This window comes from Pteronotus mesoamericanus, unplaced genomic scaffold, assembly GCF_021234165.1.
Source record: "Pteronotus mesoamericanus isolate MK-2021 breed Mesoamerican mustached bat unplaced genomic scaffold, CSHL_Meso_final contig_20, whole genome shotgun sequence".
Taxonomy (NCBI): Eukaryota; Metazoa; Chordata; class Mammalia; order Chiroptera; family Mormoopidae; genus Pteronotus; species Pteronotus mesoamericanus.
In genome coordinates, this window is record NW_026555085.1 from 84,597,063 (window position 1) to 84,616,972 (window position 19,910).

General features: G+C 41.8%; 1 protein-coding gene across 1 annotated transcript in view; it reads right to left on the reverse strand.

Annotated features, from left to right (window-relative positions):
* MAP3K5 (mitogen-activated protein kinase kinase kinase 5) overlaps positions 1 to 14,471 on the reverse strand; it is a 169,883-nt gene extending 155,412 nt beyond the window's left edge. Inside the window, exon 1 of the mRNA XM_054570020.1 lies at positions 13,697 to 14,471. Within this exon, the coding sequence (XP_054425995.1) occupies positions 13,697 to 14,138 (442 nt within the window). The 5' untranslated portion in view covers positions 14,139 to 14,471. The remainder of the gene's footprint in view (positions 1 to 13,696) is intronic.
* Positions 14,472 to 19,910: the final 5,439 nt, after the last annotated feature.

Consider the following 19,910-nt stretch of genomic DNA (forward strand, 5'->3'; position numbering starts at 1 on the left):
CTCATACTATGTTCATGACAAGTACGAAATTGTTTTTACTTATACCTTGGTGTGACTTAATCAGAAATAACTCCTATGACACAGGAATGCCACTCATCTGAATACATGCTAAATGGTCTAGTAAACACTCACAAAACACTCCTAGAACTTAAATGTTAAGTCAAAAGCACAATTGATTGTGCAAAGATTTCATAATACTGACAAATATTAATTTCAGACTTTGGAAACAAATTTCAGACTTTTGAAACAAAGAATGCAGGCCTGAAGGTCAGTGTTCATTCTAATAAACACAGCAGGATCAGTCCTTGGGTACTCCTGTCACGTGCATTATTTAATGATTAAATGAATTTTCTACACTAGTGATTTTATAAAGAGAGGAAAGTCTAGGACTCTGTTAAGAGTCTAGGCAAGCATTTCCTTTCCAATTTTATTTCAGATTTACCAACAGCCAAGTATAATTTAAGCACATAAAATATTGGCAGCATTAAGTTGCTTGGCAAGAAAAGTCAAGCCAACCATTCTTGTCATAACTCACGTGCAAGCTACAACACTGTTCTCTAATTTCACTAGGTCACGTTAAGCAACTTGTACCCCAACTGTGCTTTGCAACTAATACACACACACATACACACATACATACATACATACTTACATACATTAAGCTTTAAAGTTAGACTCCCTGCCCCTCTAGATTGCATACAAACCTTTTTGTACAAACCTTTTCTTACTCTGATAATATACAAACAGTGAACATCGGGCCAGTATGCATCTCGGGGAAAATGACCAGAAGTTGATTTTGAAAAACTAAAAGCTTACTGTCCAGATTAAGAATATCCAAATTTTTATTGGGATCAACCACAACGAGTTTCCCAAGACCAAATGCTAAAAATCTAGGAATTGTTTTGGTAGAACTAATGTGTAACAATTTTATATATATATAGATGACTCAAAATAATTAGACATATTAGGAAGTACAATTCATAAGTGTTGCTTAAAAGCCTCAAAGGTAGCCCACATTTCAAGTTCATTTTTTATGTATACCATAATACAGATATGATTCTGTATCTATGATGTATCCAATGCATATCTGCCATCTAGATTCCATTATCTAAATAGAATTTTGTTTGTTTACCATTCTCATTCTAGCCGAGACATTCAATAACCTGGCATGCAGGTTGACTGTTTGCTGTCCACCAAGGGCCATATACTCCAAGCATCAGCAAAAATCAAGCAACACAATTGTGGACTATAGGCCTAAAAAATACTAAGATGAAATTAGAACTTTTGGTCAAGATGATGACATAGGTAAACACAGCTCGCCTCCTTGCACAACCACATCAAAATTACAACCAAAATACAGAACAACCATCACTCAGAACCATCAGAAATCAAGCTCAATGGAAGTCTGAGAACTACAGAATTAAAAAAAACACAACCATCCAGACCGGTAGGAGAAGTGGAGACACAAAACAGGCTGGTCCCATATCCATGTGTGGTGGATAAAAATACAGGAGGGATATCTCGGGAGCAAGGAGTCCCAGCCCCATACCAGACCCCTCAGCCCAGGGTTCCAGGGCCAGGGAGATAAGTCCCCATAACTTTTGCTTGCAAAAACCAACAGGGATTGAGTAAGTAGAAGAAACTTCTGGAGTCCCAAGCAGTTCCTCTTAAAAAGCCCATACATGAACTTACTCAGACCCAATCCCTCTGAGCTCCAGCACTGGGGTAGCAGTGGCACAGAGGGAGAAACTGAAATGTATGACATCAAGGTGAGAGCTGGGGGAAAGAAAGGTGGGCAGAGGCGATTCACTGTCCCTTTTCTGAACCCTCCCCCCACAGAGCCACGGAGCTGGCAGGCAGGTGCCTTATCTGAGATTCCATCAACCTGGCTAACAATTTTTGCTCCACCCTGGAGATCCCCAGACCCCGTTCCACCCACTTTATAAGCCCACACAAGCTGCTTTTCTATAAGAATGGCTAGTCTTGGCTCATGCTTCACTATTTCCTAAATCCTCTCAAATAAGCAACAGCCAGACCGAGACTCAACCCTTGTACCACTTGCTAAGTGTCCCCAGGCATGGTGCGAGCAGCAGTCAGCCTAGATTCACAGCTTGATTTTACCTGGAAATTCCCAAGGCCAGCACAACTAGCAGCCATCTCAGATTGCTTTATAGCTCAGGCAAGGTGGCCCCAGGCAAAACACAAGTAGGGGCTGACCTTGGCCTGCACTACCTGGAAAACCCTAGGGCCTGCAAAACCACTGGACAGCTACAGACCATGTCAGAGCAGCACCACCCTGCCCCCACTCAGCTGATCCTCCCCAGAGGGCAGAGGGTGGTGGTATGTGGGCAGAGCCAGTCCTTGCAGCTGACTGGCCCAGGGAAATCCCTCCCATTGACCTGTCAACAGCAATCAAGTCTCAACTACTAGAGGAGGGGGTACTCAGCTAACACAAAGGGCACGCCCTGAGTGCCCAGGGTGGGTGATAGGGGAGGCTGTGCCCCTGGACACTACAGGACACTTACTACCTTAGACCATGCTATCAAGACAAGGAGTCACAGGAGTTCTACCTAATACATAGAAACAAACACAGGTAGGCGGCCAAAATGAGAAGACAAAGAAACATGGCCCAAATGAAAGAACAGATCAAAACTCAAAAAAATAACTAAACAAAATGGAGATAAGCAATCTATCAGATGCAGAGTTGAAAGCAATGGTTATAAGGGTATTCAAGGAAGTTAGTTAAGACCCCAACAGGATTAAAAGGATCCAGTCAGACATGAAGGCTACACTAATTAAAATAAAGAACAATTTACAGGAAAACAACAGAAAAGTGGTTCAAGCGGAGAATCAAAACAATGATTTGGAACATGAGGAAGCAAAAAACAACCAATCAGAACAAGGAGAAAAAAGAATCCCAAAACAACAAGGACATGTAAGCAACCTCCAGGACAACTTCAAGTGTTCCAACATTTGCATCACAGGGGTGGCAGAAGGAGAAGAGGAAGACCAAGAAATCAGAAATCTATTTGAAAAATAATGAAAAAAAAAATCCCTAATTTGGCGAAGAAAATAGACATGCAAGTCCAGAAAGCACAGAGAGAGTCCCAAACAAGATGGATGCAAAGAGGCCCACTCCTAAGATACATCGTAATTAATATGTTAAGGGTTAAAGATAAAGAAAGAATCTTAAAAGCAGCAAGAGAAAAGCAGTTAGTTACCTCCAGGAGAGTTCCCATAACACTGTGCACCGATTTCTCGAAAGAAACTTTGCAGGCTAAAAGAGACCGGCAAAAAAAAGAAATGTTCCAAGTCACGAAAAGCAGAGGCCTACAGCCAAGATCGCTCTACCCAGGAAAGCTATCACTCAGAATCAAAGAGCAGATAAAGAGCTTCCCAGACAAGAAAAGACTAAAGGAGTTCATCATCACTGAGCCATTATTATATGAAATGTTAAAGGAACTCATTTAAGAAAAAAGAGATCAAAATTATGAAAAATAAAATGGCAATAAATACATATCTATCAAAAATTGAATCTAAAAAACAAACTAAGAAAACAAGAAGAGCAGAGATAGAATCATGGATATGGAAAACACTTTGATGGTTTCCAGATTGGAGGGGCCATGGGGAAATGGGTGAAGTGAGGGGATTAAGAAGTACAAATAGGTAGTTACAGAATAGCCATGGGGATGTAAAGTACAGCATAGGAAATGGAGCAGCCAAAGAACCTAAACTCATGACCCATGGACATGAACAATGGTGTATGGATTGCCTGAGGCACTGGGTGGGTGCTGGAATGGGAGGGGGACCCAAAGGGGGAAAAATGGGACAAAGAGAATAGCATAATCAATAAAATATAATTAAAAAGAAAAAGGAAATTACATTGTTGGCATATTTCAATTATCTAAAACAGTCTAGGTTTTTTCACAAACTGAAAAGATTAATATAAGGGTATTTAAATACAGATCAAATTGTACTACTAGAAAAACAATATGTAAGTAAAGTTTCCCACTCTCAGGCCATAACTCCGTTTGCTTTTGTAAGAATCAATAAAAAAAAAAATTCTTCATTAAAGAATTATAATACTCCTTTGGAAATCAATATAATGAGATCTTACCAATATTTATAAAAGATCTTAAAGAATTTTAATAAAATCTGTGATTTTATTTAAATAGTTTTGTTGGGAGATGCCCTGTCTGGTTTGAGGGACTGTAGCCCTGCCGACAGGTGAGAGGGTCCCAAGGCTGGAGCTAAGCAAGGAGGCCTTGGGAAAACAGGCCACTGAGGAGACAAAACCTGTCCCCCTGGCAGGGGCGCAGCTTCTGCTTCTCTCACATCACCCTCCTTGGCCCTGTGATGGTCATTAGTCAAAGACAGGTAAGATTCCTCAAGAGGAGGGATGACCTAAGACAGACATCAGCCAGTATGGGCAGCAGGACAAGGACTTGGGGGGTCACAGAGAAAGGGGAAAAAGGCCCGCACCCCCAGCTTTGATAAGGCTGGAGTCCTCATTCTATCTGAAAGAAGTCTCCTTATCTCTTGGAGGCTCTGCCCCACCCGCCTGGCTCAGGCTTGAAACAATACTAAAGGCAGGAACAGCCCTAAACTGGATTGGGTGGTTCCTAGGGACAATCAGGCCTACAAGTAAGTTCCTCTAAGTATGCTCTGTTCTTCCCTCAAAAGCTATGATAATTGGCTCATACTGGGAATGGGATTTACATTATTCATAGACCCTATGAATAATTCTCTCATTATTCTCCACTAGAGGGAAGAGCCCTGTCCCCTCTCCTGGCAAACGGAGACGTGTGTGCAGTGACTAGTGTTTATTCCCCCATCCATGACAACCCGGGACGGGCTCTGCGGGATTCAGAGCCGCGCACCCTCCTCAGCTGGCTACGGACAGTATCCCTCAGATCCAGGACTGCCCCGTGCAGCGCTCCCTGCAGCATAGTTTTGATATGATACTAATTTCATATAAAAATAAAATGGGGAGCCTAATGCATTTATACTTAAGATTTTTATTTTCAATGCACTTTCACATCTATTATAGCAGTAATAAATGTTCTCAACTATACAGTTCAATGAAATCACATACATTATGAAGTTCTTAAAAAATTCCCTTGAATTTGTTACTTAATCACTACTTAGAGCATCACCTTGCATGTGGTAGTTCCCAATAATTATTAAGTTGTGGAACTAAATGGGTAAGACTATAATATGAAAAGCAGAAACTGCACTCAATTTGTACAGGACTTAGAAATATTCTAAATAGTCAACAAATGTCTAATGATAAGACTGCAATCCTAGTATTAATAACCATTTAAATACTTTCAAACAAAAATTTTCTTTTTGGGAGACAGGAGAGCATAGTTACAAATGAACAGATTATGAAATCAGACAGTTTTAGGATCAAAAGCTGACTCCACCCCATGCAGTCATGTGACTCAGAAAGTTGATAATCCTTGCAGGGTCACAGTTCCCCCAAATGTAAAATTGATCTACTGATGCTATGGGCCACATAAAGCTGTTTTAAAGATTGAATAAAATTAGGCACGTACATGATTACAACACATGGTAGGTAATGCATGGTGTTCATTTGGGTACAACCTGCCTAAATTACAAGATCAAAGTAACATACTATTTGGCATGTAGAATTTCACAGTGATTTGCCAGTCCTCTATAATACTAAAAGGATAAGCCCATTTGGAGCAGTCTACTACTGAAGTTCCTATTAATAATGATGATTTCCTAGTATAAAATGGAGTTGAGTTTGAGGACACTGCAAGCATCCCACGGGCATATTTCTGACGTGGTTCTGGCTAATCCACCTCTGGGAACTACCTGATTTTAAAAGGATGTGCACTCTTGATTGTCCTAGTAATGACCATTATATAATGCTGTTGGGATGAACAAAAAGTTGTGCAAAACTCAGAGCAATGAAAATCATTGTAGTCCACACCTGTGCAAATGAACACTGTTTGGTAGAGATATAATCCCTCCCGTAGATGTTGGGTGACTCCAACATCTATACTTATAGAATACCTTACAGGCATCAGTCAATTTTGTATCTCTTAGCAAATTTATTTCAGCATTCCTGATTGTGTGTGTGTGTGTGTGTATATCTGCTCTTCAAATTCTCCCTTAAACCAATTTTAATATCTTAGTGGTTTTCACATTAAATAATAATTACACTGAATTTTTGACATTTGTTTACATTTGTAGAGGTCCATAACTTGCAATTTTTGACAATTACAATTTTTGATGAAGGAACAGTTTCGCAGGAAGAGAAATTAATGTGGCAGGAAGGGGCTTTTTAGTTTTGTCCAGAATTATTTATTTCTCTAAAAGAGAGAAGTAAAACAAATATCGAAATGTTTACCAGCTATTAAGTTTTAGGTGGTGAATGCATGAGTGTTATATACTATTTTATGTACCTTCTTTATGACTGAGATGCTTTATATCTTAATTTTTTTTTTAACTTTAAGGAATCAGTTGGATGGGGAAAAATGGGGGAGTACAAGCAGTTCCTCCTGACTTCTTAGCACCAATTTCTCCCATGGATGCAGATATGTTACAAGCCCCTATTACCCTGTAGATGCATGCCTGCTTCTCCTTTGCCATGCTTTTGTGCATCTATCATAGTGGGAGGTGTGTCACAGGCAATGTCTAAGTGCTCATTGAACTGAATTACTGGGAATATGTTCTACACTAAGGGAGAGTGAATGAGACTCAAGAGGTAAAATTTCTCAGGGAACCAAGAAAATGAAGTGTCCCTAGGCTTTGTTGTCAACTCAGCTCTGTGAACCAGAGAAAGGCTTGGTCCGTCACTTGGCAGTCCAGCCTACTACCATGCCCAGAAAGTAGCCAAAGGCTTGCCTGGAGGAAGCTCAATTTACAGCTCCATGCCAAGCAACTGGCAGCCAAGACTCAGCCTAGGCTGTAGGCTTCCTCTTTGGTATGGACAGAGAAATGACAAAATAAGTCAGTTTATTGATAGATGATTTTCTAAGATTATTCATAAGAAATCACTAAAATTTGTTAGCAAGGGGGCACCAAAACTTAAGGGTCATTACAGTGACTCTTCTCATAATAATGGGACATGCAGATGTTATCCTCTTAAACAGTTCTGCACTTTCAAATCTTTTCCACTGCAAGGGGAAAGTGTGGTATGGTGGGGAAAACACATGAATTATTTGGAAGTCAGAAGACCTAAGTTGGACTCCTACTCAACCACTTGATTTATCCTGGCCAAGTCACATACCCTTTCCAAGGAGGAGTTTCCTCAACTGTGAAATTAATTATTGCACCGCCACGTCTACTTATTGTATGGAGGTTAATAAGATGATCAAAAGAGTACTGCACAGGACATACATTTATATTAGTATTCTAATATATGTAGCTACATAAAACCACCTGCACCCCAGCTTGGCCAAACAATACATCGGGAAATACCTAGCTGGAGGTAAAAGCTATGGCCCCTGGATAGAAGGAATCCCACTCCTGGCCCTGGCTGCCTCAGGTCTGAGACAGTATTTATCACAAGAAATACACTATAAATCTTAGCTGTGACATTATGAAGTATTTGACATGTAATACCCTGGGTTTATATTCTCACTGGGTGATTTTTAATTAAGAAATAGCCATAACCAAGATTTTCCAAGGAGGACAAAAATTCTCTGGCTTAGGCAAATACTTGGCCTTATATGATTTGGAGTCAATGAACACAGAGCCTCACATTCACGAGGGCGGCTCTCCCAGTGTTTCTGTTCCTTAAGAATTCTTAGAAGGGACTCAAAGTGTTGGGGAAAACTGATAGAATTGATCACAACCATTTTTAGATACTTGCTGTACAAAAGATTATAACTTCTTTCCTGTATGAATCATTTACCGAAGGCAGCTGCTTTCCTCATTGTTGATTACCTACTATAGCAGAAAAGGTTTGCTTATAATGGAATGTTTACTATTACCCTGTACAACTTCTATGGCATTTAAGTTACACAGATCTGCCCTGTTATGCTTTTCAGTAGGAGATGCTGTTAACATTTACACTTTCTTGCCTCCTTCTGCCTCCTCTAAAAAAATTACCACAATATAGCCTGGACTATGCATCTTTTAGTTTTTTATGTTTTCTTTAGGGGGGAAAAAACACTTTAAAATAAAACTTAGATGTAAGTACTGACTTTAAAAATTTTAACTATAAGACAAATCTTTAAAAATCAGCTTTGTCTCATACCTTTACTCCCTCTCTAATAATCTGGCACACATTTTGATCAACATGTTTAGTCAATTATCTCCAGCCAAAGAGAAAAACCGATATATTAAAGCAACTAAAAAAAAAACCTGAATGTATTAAAATAGTGGATTTTTAAATAATTTGTAATTTCGTTTTGCTTTCTTATTTTTGCAAAACTAATTTTGCTCCTTGAAAATAAGGGTGTCTCTCTTAAATACAGCCAGTTTTCCCACTTACCAATACCCAAATTATGGGACAGCAAGGCTGTTTTCAAGAAGGTTTTGAGAAAGAACTTAGTTACCAACTTGATTCCACAAATCTTCAGCTTACGCCATTAACTTAAGGTCACTTGCTAAGTTTATGTCATAGCAACTTCATAAATCTATACTAATAAAATTAAAGGATAAAGGCACTTACAACAATTGGACAAAAGGAACAAAAATTATATATACCCTTCCGAAGGCTGAGAGGTTCTGACTTCTTCCTGGTATCCACACAGCTGTGGATTCCTACAACTGCCTACTCCCACTTCATTTACCACTCTCAACTCTCATCTTGCCTCATGTGGAGCTGGATGGTGTTTGAAAGACTACCGGAGGCAACTTACTTGGAAAGCAAACAGCTGGGACCTGCTGATGGACATTTGCACATTCACTGCTCTTTGTGCTTGTCAATCTCTCCTGCTCCACAAAAAAAGCTGTGAACCAATTCTGTCCTGCAAACCAGAAGCAGGAACTGAATGGGCCTCTACCCAGGTCTCCAAAACAGGAAGCAGGGGACAGCCCCTGTAGTCACGAGACCGGAACTGACCTGCGGCAGAGAACTCCCAAAAAGCTGTCACCAGCCAAAGTCACAGGTAAGACAAGGCCACGCAGAGCACTTATACTTAGGCTTCACTTACAAGGGGAACCAACTTAACTACCGAGTTGAGGAAAGACACCAGGTTCCCAGGAGCCTGGGAGGAAGGGCCAGTCATGACAATCTGCAGTTGGCTATTTAGGGTAAGAAATGGATGTTCTAAAAACAAACTTACTTTTGTCCTTTGGAGTTTGCCTTTTCATTTTGCTTTATTCCAATTTTCTAGTAAAGCTCTTTTTGGCAAATTATAGTTTTGTCTTCAAGAAAGCAAAAGGAAGCACCGTGCTTTGGGTTCAGAGAAGGTGGGTAATGGCGTGCCAGCAAAAAGTCAAAAGGCCAGAGAAAAACCGTGTGCAGGGCATGACTGGGATTTTTTTTTTTTTTAATCCCTTCCCAACCGTATTTCTCCCTTATGAGTTTGTCCACATTTGCTCTTTTGATAATTTTGCTAAGGCTTGTTTCTTCCCTGAAGAAGCAGTGATTGAAAGGCGGAAAGGGGCTGGAAGGCAGTTAGGTCAGAGGTTCTCAAGACACTGCTCTGCTGATTGGCGTGATATTTTGACGCATCTGTGATAAAATGGGGGAGGGGGCGGGGAGAGTTTCCATACAGTTACTATATGCAAAAAACTAGCCTTTGTTCTAAGGTTATGCCAATCCTTCCTTTGTTCAAGACCTCACTGCAGCCCCTCATCTCATGGCCACCAATCCAAAGTGAGCTTCCTGGCCAAGACGCTACCAGAAGGCAGGTGAAAGCAAAAGTTACTGATTCTAACACAAGCACAGGTGTGAAGTCCCAGTTTTAGGTTTCAGTAACATAATTTCCCTGAACATTTAAAATAGTGAGTGGGTTTCACACATCAAATACAGAGTTAACATGGCTTCTAGGCTGGTTCCAGAATCTAACCACCATGGATAATCCCGTTTCTAAGGCAAAATGTGCTCCTGGTTCCAAGCAGCAACCCTAAATCATTTAACCTGGATAAGAGAATATAACCACTTCTGGTTTCACTTTCTCATAAGCAAAACAGGGGAATAATAAAGCCTATTCCAGCTACACTTCAAAGAACTAATGTTCACTAAAAAACTTCTGGAGACCCTGCCAGTTGGGGGGTGGGGAATTCTGTGTACCTGAATGGAGCAGCTCTGTATCACTAACATCTGCGTCACTGACCTCTCTTAGCTTTCATAGAGATTTACTGCCTACAGTGCAGGGGACCGGCGGGATGCTCATTTGGCACTGCAGTCTGAGTAATAGTCTTGTATATATAAATGATATATTTTCATAAAAGCTTTGATAGAACATTAGTTTCCCCTCAGCAAAGGAATGAAAGGAGAATGACAAATGTAGTTAAAACAAACTAGATTACAGTGTAATGGTCACACAGGGAAAATTAGTGAAAACCTTTAACGGCAATCTATTCTTTAAAATGGCACCAGTACACATAGATCGAAGACACTTGTGAAAATGTAACCAAGCTGTAAGATCTTATTCATTCCATTAAGTTGAGCTATTTGAACACCAACATTCCTTTTACATGCTGAGGCCCCCATTAAGTTGTTCTTGCTTACCTTTCCATCTCAGTTCAGGTGTCCCCTCTGAACCCACAGGACCCACCGCATCCACCGATCTAATTCTAGTATCTGTTTTCTGGGAGCCCAAGACATTCTCTGTGGACCCTCTCTGAGGCCCTATTACAGTCAGGCTTTCAATCTCCCCTCCCCACCAACTCTCAACTCCTTGGGGCCAGGACCATGGTACATACCAAGTTTATGGACTGAAATAATTCATTTTGTATTAGTAATGTTATAATTTTACAGTACAGAATTTGAGAGCTGAAGGGAATCTCAGAAACCTTTCAGCTCTTTTCTGAGATTTTAAATGACTTCTTCCCAATCAGAGAAGAACCAAGGACCAGAACCCAGACCTTGAACTCTTGTTCCAATATTCACACCACGTTGCCTTGCCTTTGCAAACTTACAGGACTAAATGAGGGAATCAGAAATTTAGTTTGATCCTCTACTTCCATCCCTATTCAATTTTATAATCCTTTTGGGAGATGAAGAGGCTTGCTCATAACTACATGGTTCAAAGCAGAGCAAGGAGGGAAACTCATATCTAAGCTGCAGGGCAGTGCTCTTCCCACTGTATAATGATTCAGCTTTCAAGTGGAGGTGATGGATGTAGAGCAAAGGTCAGCATATTCCAGGGACCAAAATCCTGCTAGGCCCATTTTTGTACAGCTTACAAGCTAAGAATGGTTTTTACATTTTTTTTTAACGATTAGGGGGAAAAATAAAAAAGAACAGTATTTTGTGAAATGTATAAAGTTCCAATTTCAGTGTCCATTTATAAAGTCTTATTGGGCTACAGCCACAACCATTTGTTTAGGCATTGTTTATGGCTGCTCTTGCATAACAGCAGCAGAGCTGAATAGCTGTGAGAGAAGCCTCCTGCAAAGTCTAAAATATTTACCACCTGGCATCTTCACAGAAAACTCTGCCGAATCCTGGTGGAAAAGGGACATCTGCTCTCAGAAACTGGAACAAAAGTTCGACTCCCATCAAACTCAGCAACCCTTAGTTTAGAAAAACAAAGGGTGGGAACAAAACTGATTTCCATCTTCATTCTATCCTATCTTCATTCTGAATGAGAAGGCTCAAAGTTCATGTCACTCACTAAGCAGGGGTTAAGCTGGGACCTGTGTAGTGAAATGGGACAGAGAAGGCCTGCAAACACTTGTCTTTCTAGAGAGAGTCTTCCCCACTATTCCACAGGGCACCTAAATCGCTCATTAGGTCCCTGCCCGCTCCCTGTCACAAGATCCCAAGATAGAGAGCTTCCCTTGACTCTGAGAGTAAGTCAGCCCAGCTAAATGGAGTCGACGAAGTCAAAGCATGATCTTTTAGAGTCAGCCACCAGAAGTGGAATCTGGCATTGACCAGTTGCTACCAGAATCTCGGAGCTGGTTATGGATCCTTTGGTCTTCTCACCTAAGGAGAACTGTAAGGTGCTTCCTTCACAGGCTTGTTGGGAGGATTAAATGAGGTACAGTTCGAACATCGGTCACCTCTAATCTTTCTCTCTCCCTTTCCCAGAGACAGTATTTGGAGAATAAACAGTAAGTGAGCCATATTAGAAATCTTTCAAATTCACCCACAGTTTAACATTCTTTAATAGAGCCATATAAAATATACCCACTCTATCAGTACAGTAAAAATAAGCTATTTGGTTGGGTGCTTCCCTCACATAGCTTTCAGTTCTTTGAAGCTTATTCCAAATTATAATCCCAAAATAAGAACACTGTAATTTTTAGAAGTTATGTTTATGTAATTTTTATAGCAAGCGACCCAAAGAACCAACTTACACTATGTTATACTCATGTTCAGTTATGAAGACCAAGACTGTAAAAAAAACCAGAATCAGAAAGGCCCAGTTTTATTTAGTCAGACTTCCTCAACATAAAGTTCTTCTTGTTCTTAAAATAGTCAGCTTTGGCTGAATTCCAAATCTGACACAAGCCTACTTCAGGTGTTTTAAAGAAACTGAAGAGAATCAGAAGTGAAAAGAAAAATTGGAATATAAAACCTTTTATGTGATCACAAATGCAAGAACCTTATTGTCTGAAACAATCATTATATCAAATTTTCTTCCCACACTTACAAAAATAAATATATAGTCTCAACATTGGTTGCACAGGGTACTAAAGGTTAATTTCAATAACATATGATATCTAGTATTTGCTAACTTCCTCAGTCACTACAATTGCAATAACACCGAAATCTGTGATAGGTTGAAAACACTTTATTTTGCCATGGATTATGCTGGTAATCGCTCTAATGGCCAATTTACTCTTAATTATTAAGATAGCATATCAGCGTTTTAAACAATGTTACATTAAGACACTTTCTAGCCCATCCTGGGTTATGGGGTAATAAAAACAGACCCTGGTTCTTTCACGTAAATCCTAAAGAGATGCCACACAAGTTTAGTGTACGTGACAAGGTTATTACTCTTGGAAGTAATTACTTGAAAGTGCACATTGATGAGATGGGAAATTCTACCCACTAAACTTGTTTACGTAAAATGAGTTGGGAAGATCATGACATGACATGTAAATTCATACAGATACACTCTCTGTGCAGCTGGCTTCGTGGCATAAGTCACGGTTTCTGTACTCTCCAAACTACACAGAAAGAAAACAAACATCTAAAACAATCACAGGTAGATATATTCGTAGAAGGACGATATGGGCAAAACCTAAAACCCAAGGCAATGAACTGAAAACAGGTGATTGGGACAAGTATTGAGCACTGCTGATAAACAGAAGTTCTCTACGAGGACTACTCCGGCCCCAGGGCTCCAGCGCCGGCTGGTGGGTTCGCCGGGCGATCTCCCGCACGGATACACACAGGCTCTTGCACCAGCAACCACTCTTTCCCAGGAGCGGCTAAGGCCAGGAGCAGTCGCGCAGCACCGCTCGCTGCCCCTAGGATGGGGCAATAAGTATTTAAGTAGGAAGCACGCCTGCTACCCCCCCAAACGTATTTTCTCTCCTCCTCAGCTGCCCCTGACCCTGGAAGATGAGGGAGGAGTTGCCTACGCACCTGCATTGTAAAAACGGTCCAACACCGCGGTCTCCCCAAAGTCCAGTTTACCAAAATGGAGGGTCTCCAGTGTGGCGCCCACCGTCTCGCACGCCTCCCGCAGGCTCTGCAGGGCCTCGCTTTCGGCCACCACCAGCTGCCCTTGGCTCTCTTCATTGATCACATATGCCACTGTTGTCCGTCGGCCACCTCCGCCGCCAGAGTTGCCCCGGCAACGGGTGGCGCTGCTGCCAGAGGGGGCAGTGGGACAGCCAGTACCAGGGGCAACGGCACTGTCCACGTTCCAGAAGCTGCCCGGTGGCGGCGGTGGTAGCTGGCTCTCCTCGCCCTCGGCCACCGCTCCTCCCCTCCGGCAGCTGCCGGCCTCGGCGAAGGCGCAGAGGACTGAGGGGGCTAAGGGTGGCACAGAGAAAGTGATGCCCTCGCTAGCCTCCGTGCTCATCTTTCCCGGGCGGGCTGCAGCGGCGGCGGCGTCCCCCGCCCAGCCGCACCGTCTGGGCAGCCACAGCTCCGGGCTGCTCCGCGCGCGCCGGGCTAAGCAGCTGCCATCGCGCGTCGCGCCTTCCGCGCCGCGCCGACGCCTCCTCTCCGGCGCCCTTTCTTCCAAAGGGACGCCGCTACCCGGCGGCGTCTCGCCCCTCCTCGGCGCCTCCGTGGCCGCGCTACTCGCCCTCTCCAGGGAGTAAAGTACAAGGGGTGGAGAAGCGGGTTGAGCGGGAGAGACAGAGCTTCCTTTCCTCGGCGGGCGAACAAGTCGACTCGCAAACCTGCTGGGCGGCGCAGCTCAAGGGCGCCCCGCTTGCGGTGAGGAGCGTCCTCGACTGCTGGGGTGAGGAGCGTCCTGAACTGCCGCCGCGCGTCCCCAGCTCCTTCCGCGCCGGGCGCTTTGGGAGGGGCCAGGAAGAGCGCCCTCTGGGTGGGGAGCTACCTGGCCAGCATCTTAGGGACAGGCAGGCTCCCCGGGCTTCGTCCCGGAACAGAGCCGCCTCCCTCTTCGGCGGCAGCTCCCCTTCATCTGCTCTATATCATTCTAGTTTCCTGGCCTCCTTTTTCTTCCGATCGCTGCGGCCGCTTAGTCCCAGGACCAGCCTCGCCGCTGGAGTCTCGGCGCTCCTTGCAGCCGCCCGCCCTGTCAGCCACAGGCTTCTTGCCGCCCACTCGTCGCAGCTCTGGGAGTGAGGGCCCGCCCCAGAGGAGGGCGCTGATGGGAAGCTGGAACCCAGACGAAACTGATCACGCCGCGACTCCCGGACCTCAGCCCAGCGCGGCCCGGGGCAAAGGTTTCCCGCGGTCACCAACCAGGCCCCCTCCTAAGAAGACCTGGACTAGGCAAAAGGCCGGAGCGCACGCGACAACAGGATGGCGCAAAAAGTCCCTCCGGCGAATGCTAAGGTCTCCTGAACTAGCCCCAGAGGCATTTGCAGCGTTTCCCGCGGCCGCGGCGCCCCCCTCTGGCCCCTGCGGGACTCGCTCGGTAGCGTGTCTGTAAAGACTCCGGCAGCCCCCGAGGCCCGCGTTGCGAAAGGCGGGAGGATTTCAACTAGCGCTGTAGACCTGGGGCCTAAACTGGGGAGGGTGGTTTATACCTGACAATGGCGTTCCGGAAGTGGCAGGTCAAATTTATCAGGTCTTTCCCTGATATATTTCATTTAAAAATTTCCATTAGTTGTGCTATTATTAATGAGTAATTGAATAGCTCCGACTCCTGACCGATTTAGCATTCGTATTTAGGATCTTCACAGCCCCTTTCCGCGCCCGCCACCGTCTCCCCCCACCGACCCCGCCCCGCACCCCACGCGTGCGCCATAAACTTGGGATAGAAGACAAGATGTATGCCCGACTGGTCAAATCATCAGCCTCCAGTTAAAAGAGGGGAATTAAGTGACTTACTCTATTCTTTAAAGTGCACCACAGGAAAAACAATGCTTGGACTGCTTAAGAATATTCAGAAAGGATCTACTTATTTAAAGAGCAAAAAACAAATGTGTAAATTCTCAGAAAAGTTCTCCACAATGCTGTAACTTTACGAAAACCAGTGAAAGTTGCAAGGAAATAAAGTAACAGGTTTTAGGCTTCCCATGTCCAGGAACTGAGATTGACTTCTATGAAAAAGGTAGAAAAATAATGCACCTTACATTCAAGCTTGTGGGGAGGGTGGGGAGGAGGAAGGATGGAACAGTTGAGTTAAAAGAAGGAAGAAAATAGTAAGAGGAAAAAGCCTAGCACCTACACAGTAGTACCCTCATGAAAGCAAAGTAACCTTAGCTTCTTTTAAAGGTTTGCAAGATAGAAGTAAATGTATAGTAAGGAAACTTTATACTCCTCATGTCAACTAAAATCAACATGATCAGTATCTCCTTTTAGATGTGATGTCATTAGAGTGTACATAATTAGTGAAATCAGTGATCATACTGAAACAAAATATTGATGGGCTACTAATAGGTGTGCATATCTCAAGTCTCCCACCTTTCTCGGTGAGGAGCCCAGGGGTAAAAATGTTACCCAATGTCAGACAAGGAGTTAGTAACAAGAGTGGGCTTCCAATCCAAAGGCTGTGCTATCTTCTGCTCCTAATTGTAATGAGGTGATAAGATCATCAGTCAGCCTGCTTTTTTAAAATTTGAACATGCAACCAGTTCATCCTACAACCACATAAAGTTTAAAAGATAGATGAGAAATTGAGACAAGAGTCTATTTGCCAAATTTGGAATTAAAATATCATGTCAAAAGACAATTTCTACCTCTTATTCTGGAAGCTGTGTACAGTAGCTGTGCTTCAAATTCTTCCATCAAAAGCCAAAGAGAGTAAACTCTTGAAAAATCATCTGAGGCTAAAGTCAACAAGGCTAGATGTTGCTTGTGGTGTTTGAGTCTTCTGTTTTGTCCTGAAGTTTGCCATTTGCTTCACAATGGTGCTATTTTTATATACAAGGGGGTGCCACACCAAAATGGAATTTGTTTATAAAAAATTGCATATTCATTATTACATGTTTAAACTTTAGTCACCTTCAAAGTACTCTCCATTTGATGCAATAAACCTATGGAGATTTTTTTTTTCCACTGTTCAAAACAGTTTTTGAACTCATCAATTTTGATACCTTTTAATACTTCTGCTGTTTTTTGTTTCACCTCTTCCACATTGACAAAATATTTCCCTTTGAGGACTTTTGTCATCCTGGAAACAAACCAACCAAAAAAGCCACTCAGTGTCGGCGGGGCATGCTACTTTTGGTCAAAAACTGCTGAACACTCAGCATGTTGTGGCAAGTGTGCTTGCAAATCACCCATCATGAAATGGGCACACATATTAAAAAAGAGTCTTCAAAAAAAGTTCCATGAAGAACGACACAGCCTCTCACAACGCCAGCTGGTGCACTGATTCAGATGGGTGCCTAGAACACTCGCCTAGCAGGGGAAGCCTGTACTACAAGGAGCCTGCCCTCCAGAAGATAATTCTTGTTTCGTGGGGACTCCCCTCTCTTACAAAATCGTATTTTGAATTTTTTAATCCTCCAATAAAAGTCTGGAAGACGACCTGCCTTCTTTGGATATCCAGTAGCTTCAAATTCTCACTCCACCCACTTTAGCAAATTCTTGGGCGATGGTTCTTAGTCACAGGCAAAGATCTGATTCACAGGAGCAGTTTTACATTGACCCCCACCCCAAACCCCAACAGAGATATGATTTAACTAATTTTATGAACAGGACTCCTTCAGCATGCCTATAGGATTTGGTAAAGCAAGTTTATCACCTAGAGATCTTATTCATGGGGTTCTTTTCATTTTAAGTGATTCAGTAAATGCTTTAAAATAAACAGACTTACTAGAGTTTAGCTACAAAAGCACTACCAGGATTTTCAGTGCCTAAAGAGATGGAAATAAGTTCTAAAGAAGAGTAAAATGATCCTCTACAGGGGAGCATAGACATCTGTCCTACTGTTCCTCTTACAGAAGCTATTTAAATGGGTAATGACACCTCCAAATTTTTAGCATAGAAGCTTACCTTGAGTTCCATTATAAACCATTTTAAAATCATGCATTACTTAGAAAAGACTTAAAATATAATGAATACATGATTTGATTAAGTATTATATATGTTATGTTGAATGGCTACTGTAAAAGCTATGAGAGAGTCCAATCTGTTAAAATATTTAGATAAAGAAATTTTACCTGGGTTTTTCACCATAAATTTACCATATACATTATCTTTTGAATCACCATAATCTAGTAAATATTTAAACCTAAATATAAATGACAAAAGGTATTTGGGAAATGGTTAAAATAAAAGTAAAAAGTAAGAAAGGGAAACATATTGCTATTTAAATTTAAATTAATTAAAGTTAAATAAAAATTTCATTTCTCAGTCACAATAGCTATGTTTCAAGTACTCAATGGCCATCTGTGGCTAATGGCTATTCTACTGGCCAATGCAGACATAGAACATTTCCTTCATTGCAGAAAATCCTACTGTTATAGAAAGAAAGCTGTTTGCTGTAATTTCCCCAAGGATTTGTATTTGTTCACAATACTATATTACACTTTAGGTATTAAACAATTAGTAAAGCATGATCCCAGCGGTGCTGTCTGGAGAGACAGATATATAAAGAGACTGAGCTGCAGTAGAATGTATACTAGAAGCATGGGAGTCAGAGCTATACCTATCTGTACAAAAGTATGCAAAAATGTAGGAATGTCAGATGGTATAGTGAATTCTAGAAAACTGCAAGTTGTTCAAGTACTGATACATGCAAAAAGTAGTACTAATAATTTTGTAGCAATAGTTTCATAGCTATGCGACCACTACCATTACTGCTACTGTACGGCTACTCATTATTCCTATGAAATGACTCTTCCTATCGCTACTAGAGGACACACTTGATGGTAGTGGTTAAGAAACAAGTTTGGCTTTGACTGGTGTATTTCAGTGGATTGAGTGCCATCCCCTAAACCAAAATGTAGCATGTTCAATTACTGGTCAGGGCATGCCTAGCTGTGGGCCAGGTCCCCAGTTAGGGGTGTGCAAGAGCCAACCGATCGACATTTCTCTCACACATCGATGTTTCTCTCTCTCTAAAAATAAATTAATAAAATCTTTAAAAAATAAAAAAGAAACAAGTTTAGAAATCAAGACTGAGGCCAGATTTTGAGGCATTCTAATGAAAGGTAAGTTTAAATTCATCTTGTAAAAAAAAGGACACATTCAAGGATTTTAAGTAGAGGGGTAATTTGATCCAGTCTGTATTTTAGAAAGAAAGCTGTGGCTGGTATAGAAGTTTGGACCTGCAGCTAAACCCAAAAGAAATTGAGAGGCTTCTGCACTATTCCAGGTGCAGCCTAGCAATGGGGCAGGGTTCTCAAGCCTCCTCAAGCTGAAATGATCTTTGATATACTTCTTCTAAGAGTAACATCGCCAACACGTTAATTTATCTTTTTTCCTAATAAGCTGAAGCAATTTTAATACAGATAAATGGTTCTCTTCATATTTTGTGAAAGGAAGGCTGCAGTTTCATCTATTTATCATGGTCCATGTTGCCCTGTGTCCCACCCACAGACTCACACTCTCCCACACTATCAGATCGTCACTTTCTTCCCTCACTTTGACTTTTTTTTTTTGCTATGAAAGACATCTTTCATTTAGATAAACAAATCATGAAAAATTTATATACATAGGGCCAAAGCAAGAGTTTTTGTGTAAGCATTAGGAACAAAGACTGCTAAAACCAAAAAATGAAATTTTTGTAAAGATATTGGGGCTGAAGCCCAGACTTGGAAAAGGAAAAAACAAACAAACAAACAAACAAAAACAACAAAAACAAGACCCCTCAAAGTCCAGAGGCTTCACCTGGGGACACTTCACAAGAACAGTCCCTGTGACTTTGTCCCAAATAAACGTAACAGTTATTTTCTTTGACAGTACTGTTGTTAAAGACATATGTCCTCTAAAAATAATAGTGCTGGTTCATGAATACATAAGACAAATCAATGAGGCAGAATAGAAAATGCAGAAATAGACAGAATTACATATGAAAATTTAGTATAAGATAAAAACAACCTTTTGGAAAAGAAGGACTTTTACAGAGCGGTGTTGGAGTAACTGCGTAGCCATATGGAAAAGATAAAATTGGATTCATTCCCACACCATATATCAAGAAAAATTCCAAATGGGTATGAGATTTAATTTTTAAAAGATGAAATTACATGAGTACTCGATAACT